We start from the raw sequence: 19,496 nt of genomic DNA, 5'->3' as shown, positions 1-19,496 counted from the left end.
GACAGCTTCAATTTCCTCCAGAGTTGTGTGTGTCTGTGATCAGGGTCTACAAGCTCAGAAATACCCCATTTCAAGTCAATTACCAGCACAAAAATTTTTTTTTTAAGGTTCTTAGACTGGTCAGTACTATCATAAAAACAGTGACATGGGAAAATTAAGTTGTTCTATTGCGTTTAATTTTTAGATCAGTCTGAACACTAGTGGTATGCAACTTTAACTACGGGAACTCTATGAGAGACACTGAGATATTCAAAATCTCTCAGGAGGGTTTTCTCCTGTGAAAGACTTAGGGATTTGGACCATGGATGACCAAGTAAACAACTTAGTTTTTCAGGACAAGGAACCACAAGACTGTAGGTTATTTGCTGCAACATTTCAAGCCTATCTTCTATCATAGAAAATAAGGATCCTAAACATTTCAATAGCCCCTTTTATGCTAGAAGTTCTGTGCAAATTAATATAATTAGGACTAGTTCAACTACCCCTGAAGTATATCCAGTGGAATTTATACATGGAACGTTTTTTCCAATTGAATATAGAAACAAAAGGATGATGTAAACCCTCATGTCCAGGTGCTTGAAGATGATTAGCCACCTAACTCTGCACTGAAATCCATACAACTCAAGCATACAAATATACTTTATCCAAAAGTTCTAGGAAATCGATACAGCAGTATTTGACTCTTAGGAGGCTTCTAAGGAGGTGGAAAACTTACGAGCATTTGGGTTTTTTTCCTCCATCCCACACATTTTGATGGCCTTTGGGCAGGATAGACAGGAGAGAAGTGCTTTACCTCAAAATTAGGCCATGCTTCTGGCAGAAGGCCTGTGCTTCTGGGTATGCTTTCTCCAGGAGGGTGTCCCTTTCTGAGCCATGTCTGTGTGGAAGGATCTGTGCAGCACAACAGAAGTTAGGAATTTGGAACCAGGTTGTCTACTTGTCATTTTAGACTTTGCACTGAAAATGCAGTTTGTGTTGCTATCATCTAATCTGTGTTGAGTTTCATATAGATGACATTGTGGTTAAGTCTTGTAAAACTGTGGTTTCCAGATGTCTGCAGGCTTGTGCCCACGTTACTACAGTACCAACGTGAGTGCATTTTCAAGGTTCTATACTGGCTTGTCACACTGTGTTTTTATTTGCTAATATGAAAACTCTGGATCAGGAAATTTTGGATTGCATAGTTATAGAATACAATACAGCAGCATTGATCCAGAAAAATGTCTGCCTTGCATCTTGCTGCAGCAAACCCTCCATCCTATTTTAAGACCACTCAGCCACACTGTTGGCCATCTGAGCAGTGATAAATAGCCACACTAAAAGGCAATTCTACCCACAGGGAATCTTTTCATACAGAGTCAAGTCTGTGAAATTTTTATGGCTGCTTCCCCTGCTGTGCTTTTTACAAGAGAGATTACCACTTTCTAGAAAAATCTTTGTGACACCTTTTAAGTGACATATTCACTGAATTAAATCAAACAACAAACTAGGTAAATTTAAGATAAATTAAGAAGACAAAGCAAGTAGGAGAAAAGGTAAGCACATAGATGCACACGAACACAAGCATGAGTGCTCGCTCCCAGCGCCCACATGCATGCACCCTCTCCTGTTCACTGATACATAGGTCTTATATTCATGGATACTTTTCACACCTGCAAAATTAAAAGTCATGGGGAATATAAAGGTCATTTTTCTCCTTACATATGTTTTACCATATGAGATTATAATTTCTTCAGAACTGGAATATTCTCCCCCCGAAATCATGTAAACATTCATGGCACTACATAATCGTGTGATATAGTACAAGAGGGAATGCTAAAATTAGGATGGGGAATGGCTGTATCTGCAGCTTTCCTTGGGACTGTTCTAAGTGAAAAGGGATCACTAATGAAGTCTGTGCCAGCGTCAGATGAGGAAAGGGCTCCCTTGAGTTAGGAATTGTCATGTCTGCCCTGCTGTCCAACAGGGAGCAAGCACTCCTAGCGTAATACCCCTGGAATGATTCATTAGCTTTCACCAAGGTTGCAGTAGTTACGGGAAATCCATGTATCGCTTTACGCTCCAGCCCACATGAATTCCAAACTTGACAGTGAGAGAGTGGGTTTAACTTATAACCCTGTCTTTTGGTGAAAATCCAATCACGTCACATCCTTCATCCCAAAACTGTTCTTGAAAATACATGAGGTCTACCACAACTTGGACAGGTGTTGTAGGTAAAATCTTAACACTAGCTGTGTCCTTATATGCCCACTAATTTCAGATTGTCTGCAGTTCTCACACATTCCTTCCAGAAACTGCAGCTGTAACCGTTTCTGTAAATGCTGACCTATCTGCTTAGGCTGGGAACACCTCACTGTCCAAACAGCATATTCATCGCGTTATCTCCTACTGGAAGAGATGCTGCAGCATTTTCTTTCTTTGGAAGGCACTTCTTGTGGAATTGAGAGCCCATCTAAGCCTATGTTTTCTTATTTAAAAATGGAGACAGAGTGAAAGATTTTCAGAAGAAGGGAAATCTGAGTTTTGTAATTCCTGAAAATCTGAGTCATTGCTACCCACTTGCCAGTTACCACTTTAGGAGCTTAGTCTGGCAACTGTGTCCCAGTAAGCAGAGGAAGTGGGAAATATTTGGATGTTCTCCAAGAAGAGAAGTTCTTCACAAATATTTCTTGCTGTTACAGTGGTGGATGGGAATCAAATGTGTGTTGCCCAGGGTTTCAAGAAAGCCTGAGAGTTTTGCTGTCTTGTGCGCAGACAGGCATTGCCCTGCACCGAGCTATTATTGCACTGTAGTGCCTAGGCTGAATTTGGCTTCACTGCAGATGCCATTAGCTCCTGAACTAATGCAGAATTCTGCCATCTCTGACATGTTCTCAGTGCAAATTGGGTGTGACAGAATAAAGCTGTATATAAAATGCAGCAGATTATGGGCATCTTCACTTTCAAATGAAGCTGCAAGCTTACAGCTTCTCTGCTAAGCACAGTAGTCTCACCGCATTGTAACACTTTGCAAACTCTAGCAGAGAGAGTGCCTGATGCATTCAGCCGCTTCAGGACTTTTCAGCTTATTTACCTGAAAATAGTGAGCTGATGAAGACTCGGACCAGGCTGGAGGGCTGGAAAGGAAGAGGAACCATCCTCCCATAGAGAAGATCCCGGCGTGTATCGGGACTGAAGCTCATGCTGCTCTCTGGACTCCCTGAGTTCGCCTCAGCAGAGACTGCTCGTTAGAGAGGAGATGACTAATGGCAATGAACACCAGTCAGTGGTGCCTCTCTCCAGAAAGCTGGCTTGCTCCTTCTTTAAAGGAAAGCCTGGGGAAATTTCAGCTACTTTGACAGGGACAGTAGGAGATGGTTGACTGTCTGCACTGAGATGCAGTGAAACTTCACTGCATCCCGGAGCGATCCAGCTGTATTTGAAGAGGACAGCTATCTCTATAGCAACTGGTGTTTGTCGCTTGGGCAGAATCCCCAGGGTCTCTTTCTAAGGCACTAAATGTGGTCCCTGTCAGCTGCTATACACCTGAGGTCCCTTTGTTCGCTACCCCTGACTATTTTAGAAATACTCATCTGTGTATTTTAGCATCAGGTAAGCCTACCAGTACTAGTATGGTTAATGGTTCAGGCACTCTCAGCCATTTAAAGTAGGTTTCTTAATACCCAGGGAGTATGCCTATGCCCTGTCACTATTTGCCTTCTGTCAAGCTGTGCAAGAGTGAATTTACTAAAAGGTGTTTAAGCTGTGCACAATAAATATTTGCTACTTTATGGCTACGTTTGGACTGGAGTACCATTCCCAAAAGAGCAGCACATGGGAAAAGGTAGAAAGAAAAATTTAATAATTTACAAGCTCAAAGGCAGGAAACTGCAGCTGTCATCAGAGAACAAGTGGGAAAATAACATCTTTGTCCAAATGCCCTTGGAATGCACAGGGAGAGAAGGTAACTGGTGCAACCATCTCGGCACAGGCCCTAATAGAATAGGTGTCTCCCCCTCATGTTCACAGAGCGTGCTTTTCAATGTCTGTCTTCCACGCTGGTCTGTTTTCCAATATTCGCAGCACGTTGCTATTTCAGTTTGTTTCAATATGTGTTTCTGTATTTGTTCAGTATAGCTTTTCCCATAAGAAATGCTGCTTTCTCCATGTCCTGTGGAAACAGAGATGGTGCTGTACCAGCCAAGCAGATTCACTCACTCGGAACCACTTTCTGGTTCCCCATTTTCTCACAGGAGACCATAATCTATTATTTCTGTGGCTTTTTGCTTTTCCCAGGAAACTGAACTGAGCATGTCAGAGACAACCAGTATCAGTCAGAGCAGCTGCTGTGGTTTTTCTGTTTCTCTCATGAAGTGAGATTTAAGAGGCTGGTGTCTATCCTTGTCTGTACTCCCTCTGTATCCCTCTGGCATACAGAGGAATAATTAAAGAAAAATTAGTAATCTGTATTTATGGGTTCCTTTTGCAGACAATACTTGATTAATCTCCACAGTCATCTAGCCAAATAAGAAGAGATTAACCGACATCCTAACCTATCATAAATCAAACAGGCAGGGAGACGAAGAGTCTTACCTTAAGAGACAAACATTACAGAGAGCCTACATTAGGGTTTAGCCTACATTAGTCTAAATCTAATTTAAGTCAACATTAGGACTCTGAAGTCATGGATTTTTAGACTGTTCTTCAAGGCACTGCAATCTGTGACATGCTATATGCATCTCACTGCATATACCTGTCATTATTACTGATTACACCAATTCTTGTCACTAACAAATCAAAGAAAATTAGCTCACTCACTGATTCAAGCAGTTGGTTGCAGTGGGACCAGAAGTCCCCAACTAGCAGATCTTTTTTTGGAAAGTCGAGATCTGCCAGCTCGACTGAGAAGCATCAGGGGCTGGGATAATTGGAAAAGCAGCAGCGTGCTTTCTGCAGGAATGCAGCGCGTGTGTTACGGTTTCTGGTGAGCTTTCTGTAATTTGCAGATCAAAATCAAACAAAATCAACCAACCAAATCTTTCCCAGGGACATTCTGGATTTCCTCAGGCTATAAAAATGTTCAAGCCTCTAAACATCTCAGACCTGTTTTCCTGCATTCCACATCTATAGCCTACCTGTACCCTAAAGCTAAGATGAAATCACTTATCTCACACTGATTCTTCCTAAAAGGTTACAGTTCGCAAGCTCTCTAAAAAAATTTTCTCCCCAAATTCTCTTTTGGAACATAAAGGAAACAGATAAAAGTCACGATAGCAAATGTTATAAATGGTACATTTTTTCTAGGGATAATGTGAGAAAGATGCAAATGCACAAGTGTAAAAGAGAGACCAGACTCAAAGATACTCATGAATGTTGATCTTAGCACTATCAACATCTCCTTTTTGTCAGAAATGTCATCACAGAGCTGAAGTGAGTAGCAACTGTGAGTCACGATGGCAGCGTGGGCTCTGGCATGACAGGGAACTTGTTTTCTCACCGTCTGTCTGTTCTGTGAGCCATCATCCCCCAACAGCTTGCTCACAGACTGCTGCGTTTAGAGACCACATGAGAGCAGGATTAAATTCTTAGCTGGGAGGTAATTTTGTGGGTGTTTACCAAGTAAGAACCACACTGTTGGTGTCTGATGAAATCCAAACCCCTTTAATTGGCCTTTCCTTACTGTGGATGTGCACATGGGACAAACCAGATCTCCTTGGGGCCAATAGTAAGAGCGTCCTAAAGAGGCAAATATCAACCCTCTGTGTGCAGAGTGACTGTCTCCACTTTGGTATCGACGGTGTGTTTTCTCCATTGCTAGTAGTTTGCCTTGTCAGTGTCCTGTCTTCCTAGTAGAGATGGAAGAAGCTTATACCAAATCCAGACTACCTTTGTGAGCTTTCTAGAAAATCTTTTATTGATGTATATCCTGATTTCCCATTATTTTGGCAAAGAACTAAAATATCTTGAGAGAAAAACCTTTGCTGCAGCAAAAAGCTGGGTATCTAAGGTCATAGGAAATGCCATGCTATACCAGCCTTACTTTCCATATAATCCTCGGTCTTGCGTCTTACGGTAGCCAGTTAGGTCCTTTAAAGAATAGCACAAGAACCGTAAAGCAGACAATTATAGCTAAGGGCCCAAATAAAGATGTGCTACTGTGAAATGCATAAAGCTGTAATTTTTAACGCTCCTATGTGTCCTGTGTGCTATTTGGATTGACACTCTCAGCACTGATGTAGTGCTTTACACCTTTAAAGCACCATACAGCCATGAAATAGGCTGCAGGAAGAAGAAGCAGGCATTTGGCAGCTAATCACCTGGCAAGCGTTAAAAGAACAACTTCTCTGTTGCTCAGGAGATGGCCAAGGTAACATCCATCTTTACCTTCTGGGTCTTTCCGCTTAGCTGGATTATATAATTTGGTTACTCTTTGGACAAAATGTGGAAGAATGTACATGCTGTCATTAATAATAAAAGGAAAAGGGGAAAACAAGAACACTGGTTGCTCCAGCTTGGTGCTCTATTGTATTGGCTTTGCCCTTTCTCACATAAGCTTTTCAGTATAGAGATTCTTTCCTTTGGCCTCCTTTTTTTTTTTTTTTTTTTTACTTCAGTTCATTTACTGTGAAAAATTATTAATGTTTTCTGTAAAATTATCCTATGGGTTGTTTTTTTTTTTTCCTACAAACACAGTAAGGGCTGTAGAGCTTTCCCTATCTGTGAAGCTGATCTGCAACGATGAAAAAGCTGAAGACACTGGGTTTGGCTCGCACTGTGTAACAGAAAAGGGAAACGTGTCAACAAGAAATGCCGAGAGCAGCAACTGAAACACTTTGCTTTTTCCATCAGGCAACTAGGGCCTCTTTGAGGATTAAACCTATCGCTAAATTTAGCTACATCTCACTGGAGTTAGTATCAGGAGTTATCAGATCAGAACATCTTTGGAGGGAATGACGTCTGTCCCGTGGAAGTCTAAGCCCTGGCATGCTTCTCTCCTACCCTGTGCTGCAGCAGAGTTTGGAGCCGGGAACATTCTGCACAGCCAGCACAGCATGGGACTCTTCAGACATCGTAGGATTTTTCAAAGCACTTGAAATACCTACTCTCATCAGCCTGCTCTTGTTTATTGTTCGGGTCCTGAGCAAAATTTGTTCATAACGCTGAAATGGATATCATGGGAGAGGAGAATGGTTAAACCACATGAAATATTCTAGTGCTTTTTTCTGGAGTTTTTTTTTTAATATGCGTAAGGCTTGCACTGACCCTCTTTCCATTGGTTGGGTCATACAGAGACTTTAAATCCCACACTCCCATGCAATTTGTATTCTCAACTGCTCTGATGATAAATTAAGGAGTATTAATAAACATTTTAAGAGAGTTAGGTCTGGGGGGAGACAAGTAAAACCCTTCAGAAAATAAATAGCCCTTTGCAGGTCCTCGTTTAGTGAGCCAGGTAGATGGACTGCATCGTGTTTTCCTCATCACTCCCATCTCTGTGCCATGGAAGCAAGTTACTCCATCCCTCTAGGAAATGCCCAGCTACCATTTTCATTATGGTTGGAGCAGAGTCCTAAGGAAGAAGTGTATGTACAGGTAAATTAGGGCTTCTCAGAAGTGTAGAAGCAGCTCTGTAGAACCCTGTGTCCCTGCAGCAATGGTTAAAATATGCTGCTTTTTGAAAGATCCATCTTTGCTTCTTGGGATGAAGGACGCCTGTCTGGAATTGTACCAAAGACCACCAGCACTGAGCCATGGAAATTCAAGAAAGGTTCCCTATCTCTCACTATGAAAGGCCTCACTACATGAAACTTGTGACTCTTCTTTACGGCAGTTGTCTTCTCAATACTAATCCCTTTCCAGATAAGGTACTTCAAAGGTGTACAGAGCTTTAATTTTAACATCTCTTGGAATACTTCTCCTATCTGTTCTTGGTTAGTAGCTATGATTTGACTCAGGCCGAAAGACTTTGAAGAGCAAGGACTCTGGCACTTAGAAAGCAGAGCAGCAGCTAACAGTACCATGCTAAATAAATATTCACACTCATTCAAAGCATTTTGGGTTTTTTTCAGTTTTAAATAGAAATACTGAAACTCCATATAAATATGCTAGAATTGTGTGTGTGTGGTTGTATGCGCGTGTGTATATTTACCTGTCCCAGATGAATGTCCTCCTTCCTCTCATAGCGACAAAAGGAAAGACAGAGTCAACTGGTATAAACACCAAAGGAAGTTAGTTTCCTTATTTCCCTCCCTGTCAGAAGGTCTGCTTGGACGACAACACTACAAATACAACAAAAGCAATGGACCTTTTACCGTGTTATTTCCATATATAACATGCTCAGGCATACTTGTAGGACATAATCAAAGTTTGATCTCTCTCTTCAGTTAGAACCATTTTGTCAGCAGATCAAGGAGCGTGTGGCTTCTGAGACTGGCAAGAGTAAAAGAAACACGCGTATTTCCTCAAATGCCAGTGGACAATCAGAGTCACCTCACAATTTTTATTTGTTGATGGCTTTTATAAAACAAAATTCCCCTTGAATCAGACATGTCATAAAACATTTATAGTCTTGTGCATGCTAGTGATACATCAGGTTTCAGTAGACGTGCATCTGCAAAACCAGACAGTTGAGCTGTCGGGTACAATTCCTGTTTTCTACTGAAGGGGAGGGAAACTCACAAAATTAAGGCACTGTCAAAACCCAAGCCCACAAATCATTTGACCTTTTGTACTGGCTTTCATCTGGTTGTATACAAGAAATCTTGATTATTTTTTTTAATGAACCATCAATTTCAATTTTGAACAGGGACACCAAAAAACAAAAAAAAAGGCTTTTCTTAAATCCTCCTATTTATATTCCCAGTTGCAAGATGACAGCAGCAAACCTTATTGCTAGGGATGGCAACATGCTTAACTGAAAGCCCAGTGCTACATCCCCACGCATGCCATTTTCACCGCAGTGATCCCAGCCCTTGGTTATAAAAGCCTCGGAACGAGTTCTGGTCTTTTGGGTGCAATGCTTAAGATGACACTTTTAAGAACAAAATCAGTTATAAGAACAGCTTAAAACTAGCCTAAAAGCCAGTATTCACTAAGTAGAACATGAACGAACTGACAGACTCCTCCCTGAGCCACGCAAGGCATTTCATATTCTTCACTCCTTGGGCACAAGCTGCTTTCACAGACCGGTAGTCCGGCTGAAAGGGACCTGCAAAGGATAGTCGATATCTTCAGCTGGTGTGCTTTTATCAGTCCTTTAAAGCAGTGTTAATCAGCTGGTGTGAAATCCACTTCTTCAGCCTTTATATCTTAATTTAAGAATATAGGAAATGTTCATTCCTGCATCCAGTGAGAGTGTTCAGGCTGTCCTTCAGCACACCAAAATCCCTGCTTCAAGCACAAACCAGCATGTAGCTGTGGGCTTAGGAGATACTTAGAAGTATCCAATTCTCTATATAAAGAGGCAACATCTTAAAAAAGCCAGTTTTGGGTCCATGAATTAGGTGCCCCAGCAATTATAAATAAATAGTAATAAATACTTATTTACACTCACACACCCTTCTTGTATCCCACAGGATTACAAACAAACCAGAACTATGCTTCTTCCCTAGTTAAATATGATCAGGTTTGAGGTGGGACACACTATTATTATCAATGTGCAGCAACGCTACACAACAGTTTAGAATAATAACAATACCAATACATAGCACTCGGAGCATTTCACAGCTTCAAAGCTCTCGCAGACACAGACTTATTTAAGAGAGTGACATGTTCTATCCATTAAGAATCAGAAGGAACTTAGGTGAGAGAAACAGTTTGGCTAGGACACCAGAGTCGATGTCCTTATTGCATATAAAATGTCACATTAATTGGAGATATGGCAGATGTGGGAGCTAGGAAAAATTAGATCAGGCTCGTAAGAGACCATTTAATTTCCTTGAGTATGAAATCCAATTTCCACATTGATCGTGTCTAAACAGTTTGTTCTCTTGGTAGACATCAAAAAGGTCAGTGAAAACTCAAAGGAACTTAGGAGTTGCAGGAGCACAAACCATTACCTCCATTCATAAATAAACACAGTGAAAGATTTTACATCAATGGAAAATGCTGCATCATAATTGCTGACAGCTTGGGAACTGGCACTCACTTATCATCCTGGCACAGATCTACAAATCCCTGAAAATATGATCAGAATAGAGAGACTGAGACCAAGAAGCAAGCAGCAGCACAGAGAGCACAAATGAAATTCAAGGACCCGCCTGGCAGTGTTCTGGCTTCCACCTCTCCTCTGGAGTCTGAGAGAGAAGGACTGGAGGATAAAGGAGGTCACAGGTGGCTTTGAGACTCGGCTCTGGAAGAATTTTCTTGGCCTATATACTGTGTGGTGGTTTTTTATTCAGCTTTTTTTGCTTTCCGTTTCCTTGTGCCTTCATTTAGCTCCTCTTTTGACTTTGCAGGAGGAGGCGGAGGATGGGAAACCTCTTGGGACGCCCCATGCTGATCGTGATGATGACTAGTGTGTCCGCTGGAAACAGAGCCAAAGAAAACTGGGCAGATGAAGCTTTCCACTGGAGCAAAAGGTGAGGCGTGAGAGTGAGTTGCCGTCATGAAAACCTGCCATGCAACAGTGAATACTTAAAGATCACATACACCAGCTATGAAATACTAACTAGTAAGGAGCATTCCACTTACCCCAGATAAAAGTCCCTATTGCTACATGACTCAGGGCTATATCACAAGGATCTTCTACCATACTGCCTATATGATGGAGAATTTAGCCTACAATTTCCAGAGCAGATCTTTCCCGGTATGTACAGCCAATGCCTTCAATAGTGGCTTAGAAAGGTGAACACCCCCAGTTTAAGTCTGTGCCCTTTCTCTGGTTCTGTAGATTTGTTAGCAGCAAACCTGCTGTAAACTTACCTTGCAAACTATCATGAACATGGTGAAAAAGAAGATGAGGTTGGCTTCAGAGATAGGGAGCCAGTGAGTTTGTTGCAGAGTGAAGAGGACTGTGCCATACAGACTAGCCTTTGTAGGGCTAGAAGAGAAATAAAGAAGTTTTCTAGGAGGTTTGCATCGTTTACATCCAGTCCTGAATGGTTCTTTAAATTCCATTTTTGGTCTGACAGAGAATTTACAGGCTACCTACTTACAAGGACATACGAAGAATTTCGTTTGTTTCTGGCTTCCAGACCCCACACAGCAGTTGCTCAAAGTTAGACATCAAGGCAACACCAGAACCTGTGAAACAGTAAAAGTGAACAGCTAGAACTGCCACACCAGCAGAGAGCAGAGAGCTGTCTTTTCCAGATCCCCAAGGGATAAGGATAACCTAAGGGGAACAAAAGGTTCATGACATTCTTCCCAAATTTAAAAGAAGTTAGCCTAAAACAACAGAGCAGGGCAAATGCTTTCTAGACTTTCTATAAAGTGTTTCCTGATGCAGGGAAAGGGCATTTGCCTTTGTTCCATTTAGTGATACTCAAATGCTTGCTCCAAACAAAAGCTAAAGGAAAACTGACTGGGCTGTTTCAACACTGATAGAACCTCCCTGAAAAGATAGGGGTGAGGCCAGAGACTGTAGAACACAGGAGAAAGAATGAAGAATTCCTGAATTCTACACCCATATTTCATAATGACTCCAGTTCTTTACGCCTCCATTAAAGTTAGATGATGACTCAACTGACAACCATTCCGCAAGTATGACTGAATACCTGTGTTCTAGGGAACTTGATTGATTGAAGCCAGCTGACCACATCCACTGACCAGCCTGCTGGTCAGCACCGGCTGATGCGGTCACCTTAAGCTTCATTCACAGATTCTCCCGTCCCTCCCCACAGGGCTGGGTGCCTCCCTGCTGCGTTAGGAGTATCTCACGTTTCACCTTTGACCCATCCAGTAGCCATCATAATGAACCACCCATGGTGGTAACGGTGATGAGCGTGGTGGACCCCAGCTGCAATTTTGCGAACTCTGACCACCTCCTTCATTGCCACAAAGATGAGCTTCAGAGGCAGAAAGCTAACGCACTTGTAGAAGAGGTTCATGGGACAGAAGAATATCAAATACCTGGAACAAAACCACAAAGAGTTTAGGGACCCATTTGTTTGTCCTGATCTGGGACGTACAGAGAGGATTAAGAGTACTGTGGTGTTCGCCTGAATTACGTCAGGGAGAAGGAAATACTGGTTCAAGCACATACAACCCATACGCACCAAGGACATTGAACTTGGAGTAACTGTGGTTAATTTGTGCCCATTTCACTTACACAATGAATAAAATGCCCCCAAATCTTCAGTGTGTGCCACTCCTCTACTATATGTGGTATCAGCGCAGCGCATGCTGCTGTTGCGGTTTGGCCACAGTTCAGCTGCGGCAGCTATGAATAGAAATGCCCGGCGATTGGACTGGACCCAACCCATATAATCAAAGCATTAGACAACTGGTCAGAGAAACTGGAAACTAGATCTAGGAATACAAAGGACTCAAAGACTACCTCGCCCCACCTTTTCTTTCCCCAGTTAATCCACACAAGATAATACACGTGTGTCACACAAACAGAATACCTCCCTTCACACCAGATGGTTTTGTACACAGCCAGCGGTGTCTCATGCTTAATAAATCGGGTGAAGTGCAGAAGACTCACCAGACTGCTGTGGCCAGGATGACACTGGAGTTATTACTGAAGTAATCAATAGGTGATTCTCCAAGTAACAGATCAGCAAGTATGTAACTTCCGAAGCAGTGGAGCATAGCACAAAGCCAGGAGGCAAAAGGGCTCCTACGAGACATCTCCACGGCTCCTGTGAAGCAAATTCTAAATGAGAAGATGGATTCAGCAAATAAGCAGAAATTTCAAGACCCTCTAAGAAAGAGGCTTGCGGTGCATGTTCTCCAACAAAATAAGTCAAAGAAAAGTGCTTGCAAAACAAAATACAAAAACGTGTCTTCTGTGAAGCCTGAACACGTGCCAGATATTGTCAAGAAATGGTGTGTGTGATCATAGCTTGCAGCCCCCCCGTAAGGTTTCAAATGAACTGAGTCATTAGAAGTTTACGAATTAGCTAAGAGTTTATCTCCTGTATTTGCTGCTACTTACTGCAATCAGAAAGAACAATTTTCCCCTTGAAATCAATGTCTTTTTACAGTCTAAAAATAAAATGCATACTAGTACCATTCTCTCCATTGCTTCAACCTAGGTGCCCTCTAGAATTCATGAACAATCTGTTCAGCTCTTTCATTCATAAGATAACCTGTAAAAATAGAACAATAATTCTTAATCTTTATTTGAAAGAAGAGGATTTGAGGATTCTTCCCTGCTCCTGTACTAGTTTGGAAATGCCCTTTGAAAATACAACTAGATATTAAAACAGTGTCACTATTTGGTAATACGTTATGGTCTCCTCCCACAACCTTCTATTGCCTTTTTTTTATTCCTCTGGCCATTTTCATCCACCTCTGTACTTCTTCAAGGAAGTCTCTCAAGAACATCAATTCTGTAAGGTTGTTTCATCACCTTAAACTGCTCCAGAGTCCTTTGTGCAGCATTTCAGATACCAAACTCTGTTCAGTAAGCCAGTAACAGGCAGTCAAAAGAGAGAATGCTAAAATGTTACGTCAACGTTACTAACAGTGGCCTACCTTAAATAGCAGTAAGTGAATCAGCATACGCTAAAACTATGACTGCTCACACTCTTCCACCCTCAAAGACGTTTGAACCAGCTGAAAACACAGTGGAAGCGAGACAGCTGCAACAGCCATGATATGAACCTGGTTCTATACGAACCTGAAGTTTAGCTTGAGGCTTAAATTTAGTAACACTTGTTTTGCTGTGGCTCCATGAAGCCACGCTGTCTCCAAGGAGGAAACAGGACATTACTGTCCTGACACCGATCTTCAGCGTAGGAGCTGTGGGATGACGCAATGTAGGAATCTAGTGAAAAGTACACCCCAGCCTTATCCAGTCCAAGTGGATTACTGGGCTTACATATTTTTAAAAGCTATTTTCATAAGGGTTGCCTGTTAACTGTTCCATTCAGGACTTAATGCTGGAAGACAGCCATAAGTGATCGGGCCTCAAAAACCCAGCACCTCTGTTTACGTGGAGTTTAAATAGAACAGTATGTAGATCGTACAGCCCAGAGATCTCACAACTGGAGGATTTAAAAATCATACCAAAGTGGGGGGGTGTGTGTTTCTCCTCAGTCATCGGGCAGTTACACTGAAACCGCTCAAAACAAGAGCACGAAGAGTGCACACGCTATCAAAAATACACAGAGAAGATGGCATTCGGAAAAGACCAAGGCACAGTCAGACTGCAACAGCGCAGGAAGCGAAAGCTGAGATGCAGATCCATCGATCTTTACAAGATAAGCCCAGGGGAACAAACAAAACAAGGTCAGTTAGGGTGCCTGAGAACAGATTACAGCATGGTCTGGAAGGTGGGAAAAACCCAGGGTTTTACTTACAGCCTTTTTGTATATAAATAGGAGGAGAGTATTGCCACAAAAATAGAAAAGCCAAGCAACTGGACAGAAACGTAACACTAAGTCCTGGGACAGCAGCAAAGAAGTGACTGAACTGAAATACTTCCATGTGGTTGGAATCCAATCTTAAATAAAATGCAAGATTAATTTTCAAAATCGGAGGGACTAGTTCTTGGGTTTTTTTCTGCTTTATATTTAGACACGTGTCAGAACCTCTGAAAAAAAGCAGTGCAGCAAAGCTTTGAGCCCTGAGTCCTATCACACACGGCACCGCGGCTGCTTACAGCGACAGCCGAGAGGTACGGACCAGGCAGGCAGGATTACCTCTCCGTGCACAAAAAACGTCAGGTTTATGCCTCAGAAAAGATGACACGAGTGTTACTGCTCTTCCCCAACACGCCCCGTGTCATTTACCGCCCGTTAAAAAGCGGTTTAACCCCAACCCCGCTCGGCCCGGCCCGCCCCCGGCGCTGACTGACGGGGCTATTTGCGAGGCGGCCGCCGGCTCCCCCCGCCTCACCCAGGCGCGAACCGGACCGGACCGGGCCAGGCGGCCAAGAGCGCGGGGCCGCACTCACCTGGCTCGTATCTGAGGTAGAGGACGGAGACGATGAAGTAGGCCGTGTCGAAGAGCGGGAAGACGGGCAGGGCGGCGAAGGCGGCCGCCAGCTCCCCGAGCTGCAGGGCCCCCGCCAGCTCCATGGCGCCGCGGCAGCGGGCAGCGCCGCCCGGCCGCCCTCCCTCCGCCGCTCGCTCCGGCCCGCCCTCGCCCCCGGACCCGCCTCCAGAGGGACGTCCCGGGGCGCGGCCTCGCGTCTAACGGGGCTGTGGCGGCGGCGGAGAGGCGTGACCGGCGCAGCCCAGGCCCGTGGGGCGGCTCCCTCTCCCGCCGCCGCGGCGGGACGGTGTCCGGGCGCCGACCTCCCCCCCCCCCCCCCGGTGCCGGTACCGGTCCCAGTCCCGGTGCCGGTGCCGGTGCCGCGCCCGGTGAGCGCAGGCGCCGCACCGGTCCGAGCAGCGCCCGCCCTTTCCGCTTCCGCCGCCGGAGCCGCCGCCATGATCGGGGACCTGCTGCTCTGCGGGTAGCGGGGACGGGGCCCGGGGGCGGCCCGGTTCGGCTCGTCCCGGCCGTGCCTGACGCGCTCTCTCTGTCTCTCCCTTAGGACGCTGCTGATGAACGCCGGCGCCGTCCTCAACTTCAGGCTGTGAGCGGGCGGGAAAGGGAGGGAGGGAGGGAGGGAGGGAGGCGCCGGTTTGGAGGGGGAGGCTTCACCCTACCTGATGCGGACCCCCCCCCCGCTGTCCCGCAGGAGGAAGAGAGACACGGAGGGCTTCGGCGAGGAGTCGAGGGAACCCACGACCGGTAACGGAGGGGACCCGGGAGCCGCGGAGCGGGGTCTGGGCACAGCCAGCCTGCGCCCTTACCCCTGGACCGCCTCTCTGCTCGGGGTTGTCTAAATACATACAGGAACGGGCGTTTTCTGAAGGAAATTCTTGGTTAAAGCGTTTTCAAGGCGCCGAAGTACAAGTTTAACCCCATCTTGTTTGGATGCGAATTACTCTGTGGCAGGAGTAACTGGTTTACTAAATTGCAACCTAAAATTTTCCTCCGTGATGTTTGCATACAGGCATGACAAACCTAACTGTTGATCCCAAATTGGTGATTCGAGAAGAAATGCAAACCCACACATTTCTTTCTGCATTTTTGAACGTAGGTGCCTGTGCTACAGAGGTAACGCTCTGCTTACAACCCGATTCCCATTTCGCTGTGTATGCACCTGCATTGCTCCTTTCTGTCTCCGCTCACTGGTTAAAAGCGGCAGGAAGGCTGGAAACTACAACAGAGGGCTGTCCTTCCCTTTTTAATAGCTTGACCCCTTTTTATCCTTTATTGTTTATTTTCCCACACGCCCTTAGTAGGGATGCACCGAACATATATGGATCGTTTACCTAATACTTCAACATCCAGTTTTTTGTTCGCTGACCTTTTGGGGTTTTTTTTCTGTGTCAGAGTTGCTTATATTTTTCAGGCAGTGTCGAAAATGTGACTTGTCAGTGTATTGGGTATTTTTAACGTCAAAGGTTTCTTCTCTTGATTTTTAGGTGATAATATCAGAGAGTTTTTGCTGAGTCTCAGGTATTTTCGAATCTTCATTGCCTTGTGGAATGTCTTCATGATGTTCTGCATGATTGTGTAAGTTAACGCTGTGTAGCATCTTGTCATTTGTTTATAGGAAGTCATACGTGTTGGGATTTTTCTTGCACATATATTTCTTTTCAGATCTCTTTCTCTCCCACTCTATTGTTCCCTAACTCCTTTTCATTTCACTTATTTCAGTCTTTAAAGAGACGTTGGCTGACCTCATACTTCTTTGCTAATATGGGCACCTGTAGTGCATGAAAACCTTCTCTGCCAGCGTGCGAGTCGTTTAGCCTTAGATATAGTGTTCCTTGTCATGGGTTGCTTAAATAAAACATCATTGGGGTCAGCATTTCAGTTTAACTTTCGGGATGTTTTTCATTTTGCGGGGGGGAAAACCCACCAAGTAATAGAATGGAATCAGCCTTGAGAATAGTCTCTGGAAAGAGGTTTTGGTTCTGACAGGGAGGCTAGCAGGCTGCTTTCCTTTCACTTCTGTAGCTCTATGGTCTGATGTGTGGGGGAGCAAAATCGATCTCCAGATGTGCAGCAGAGTTCTGAGTTGGAAGGGCATTGGCACGGCTGTTAACAGTTGTACCCAGTTCTCATCTACTTTTTCTCTGTTGCGTCCGCTAGGTTATTTGGATCTTGAAAGTCGTCCACAAACATGTCTGTTAACTTGGAAGAGACTTTTGGCTGGAAACATAACTTTTCTATAAAGTAAACGATTATAATGCTTTCAAAATACAGCCCTGGGATTGTGGCCTGTTCTTCGGTACAAGCTCCTAACACGCTCAAGGGACAGGAGACGTTCGTCCTCTTCAGCCGGTCGTGTAATAATACGGTGCATGCCGGTTCGCTTGCTGCCGGCGGGATTGAGCCTTTAGGCCCCCGAACCAAAATCTTCAAAGTAAAATTATTTCAACTTTGCTGAAATAAAGAGAACTTTAAATTGTTTTGCTAGGCTTAGAGTGCAGTGCCTAGTATGCAGGGTAGAATTGCGGCATGGCTGAAGACCACAGGCTTTAAAACTCTGTGGTGTTAGTTGCTCCCAGCTCCTGATGTGTCTGCTGATGTCACCATTGTCGAGGTTACTTGGAAGTCGTACTTCTTAATTCTCATTTTTATAAAGTTGAGCAAAGCATTGGTGTAACTTCTCACCGTTCCATCTAGTTTTGTTGGAGAAATAGAAAAGGATGATTAAGAAAAATTGGATTCTCACCTTCTGTTTTTCCAACAAAATGCTTTTTAAATTAAAATTTCAAAGATAAGATTTTTTTTTCTAAGCAATATGTAAGGGATTTTTGCATAGGAAAAACAGCAAAAATAATTCTATAAGCCAATCCTAAGGAATAGTTTTGGAATAATCTTGGATTTGGTTGAATAAAGTTGTTCTGTTTAAGGGTAAAATATTTAATTCCGTGTTCATTCTGTTACAGGAGAAATCAATTCAGTATTGGTGTGTTTTGAGAAATTTTCACTAGTCTTGTAATTGTCTGGCTTCTTGTGTTATTTATGTTAAGTTAGCCTCTTTGACCAGCAACTTTTCCCCAGCATCACCAAGACAATTTAAGAGAGCGTGCCGTGCTGGGTATCTTTTAAATCAAACTGTAAACTGTTGGTGGGGCTTCCTCGGCTTCGGTTTCTTTAGCTGTCCGACTATTGAGAAGGAGCGAGAGGCCTCATTTAAATGATTCTGAGGCTCAGGTTTTAGCGAATACCTTGAATTTTAATCCGGATGCAGTCGGGTGGTCAGGCACAAGTGGTGGGCACTCGCAGCAGTTTACTCGAGCCACCCTCTTTTGCATTACCTGAAGTTTTTATGCTTGCTTTTGGGGAAGGATAGGTTGAGGGAAGACGCCTTGGCGTAATGAAAACAGAAAAGGGATCCTTCGAGTGCGGTTTGTCATGGCATCCAAACAAAATCCAGTGCTTTTATATAGTTCTTGGAAAACATTTTCTCCCTAATAGCCATTAAACCAAGTCTTCCCCTGGAACGTAAAGGGGAGGGGTGGAAGCGGCCGTCGCCGTCTGTGCGTAACCCGCCGGAGGCCCCTGGACTCGGCACCGCAGCACTCGGGCTCGGTTTCGGACTAGGGGGTTTCATTCTTCCTTGGAAAAATGGTTGATCCTGTGCAGAACTGGCATTCTGCTTTCTGAGCAACGCTTTGAATATGGTGAATACAAGAAACCGAAGACGATCAAGCTCTACTGGTAAAGGAACACAGACAATTTTATCGCTCTAAATAGGTTATGTGGCTTAATGGCGCTGCTGCCACCTCAAGATTTCAGTTGTTCAAAAGAATAAAAGTTGTCATTCGGCCCCTAAGCAGGTGCTTTAAAAATGCCTAGTTAGTGCTGAGCTGCTCTTAAATGCTTTGGGAAGTGTAAATGCTGGGCCGATCGCTGGCTGCCTTTCACTAAGGGTTTGTTGTTGTACGGCTGCTTTTGTGCCGAGTCCATTTTTGTATTACAAGCTTCTGAAAACCTGACTTGCTTTTTTTAATTGTGGTTTCTTCCGAATCAAGGAGAGGACAGAAGTGAGAAGGCAAATACGTCTTTGTAAAGAACCATTCGCTCCGGTTTTGTACGGTTAACTCTTTCCAGGTAACGGCTGGAAGTTTGTAATTGTTGCCTCGCCCGTTATTCTGAAAATAATGAAAAAGTGAAGTTCTGCCGCTTGGCAAAAACTTTTAGTCGTCGTGATTTTTTTCCAGAACACGTCGGATTCTATGACTTTTCACGACTGAAAGGACCACGGTGCCTTCCCGGGAGCCCGAAACCGGGCGCGTTACGGTGCGCGTACGGTGCGCCGGGTCTGCCGTGCCCGCGCGGCGATGGTTTATTTCCGCTATTGATTCACTCAAACCCTCTCTCCCCGCGGGGGC

The 19,496-nt window shown here is 44.1% G+C and overlaps 2 protein-coding genes across 3 annotated transcripts; one reads left to right on the top strand and one right to left on the bottom strand.

Annotated features, from left to right (window-relative positions):
• Positions 1–8,465: 8,465 nt before the first annotated feature.
• TMEM38A (transmembrane protein 38A) lies at positions 8,466–15,202 on the bottom strand. 2 transcript variants are annotated; one of them, XM_076359654.1, is made up of 7 exons: positions 13,624–14,586; positions 13,157–13,235; positions 12,629–12,785; positions 11,867–12,051; positions 11,136–11,223; positions 10,903–11,020; positions 8,466–10,593 (listed from the first exon to the last, which is right to left on the bottom strand). In XM_076359654.1, exons 3-7 carry the CDS (start codon positions 12,772–12,774, stop codon positions 10,372–10,374), a joined length of 759 nt encoding a protein of 252 aa, XP_076215769.1. In that variant the 5' UTR covers positions 12,775–12,785; positions 13,157–13,235; positions 13,624–14,586; the 3' UTR covers positions 8,466–10,371. The 2 variants fall into 2 exon arrangements, with proteins under 2 accessions (XP_076215769.1, XP_076215768.1); XM_076359653.1 differs by lacking the exons at positions 13,157–13,235; positions 13,624–14,586 and adding an exon at positions 15,047–15,202.
• Positions 15,203–15,468: 266 nt separating this feature from the next.
• On the top strand, positions 15,469–19,298 carry SMIM7 (small integral membrane protein 7). Its single transcript, XM_076359652.1, has 5 exons — positions 15,469–15,550; positions 15,632–15,673; positions 15,779–15,831; positions 16,572–16,662; positions 17,245–19,298. Exons 1-5 carry the CDS (start codon positions 15,525–15,527, stop codon positions 17,258–17,260), a joined length of 228 nt encoding a protein of 75 aa, XP_076215767.1. The 5' UTR covers positions 15,469–15,524; the 3' UTR covers positions 17,261–19,298.
• Positions 19,299–19,496: the final 198 nt, after the last annotated feature.

Source organism: Aptenodytes patagonicus, chromosome 25 (genome assembly GCF_965638725.1).
Source record: "Aptenodytes patagonicus chromosome 25, bAptPat1.pri.cur, whole genome shotgun sequence".
In the NCBI taxonomy this organism is placed as follows: domain Eukaryota; kingdom Metazoa; phylum Chordata; class Aves; order Sphenisciformes; family Spheniscidae; genus Aptenodytes; species Aptenodytes patagonicus.
The sequence above is the reverse complement of the archived record's forward strand: the minus strand, read 5'-3'. Positions and strand labels throughout refer to the sequence as shown.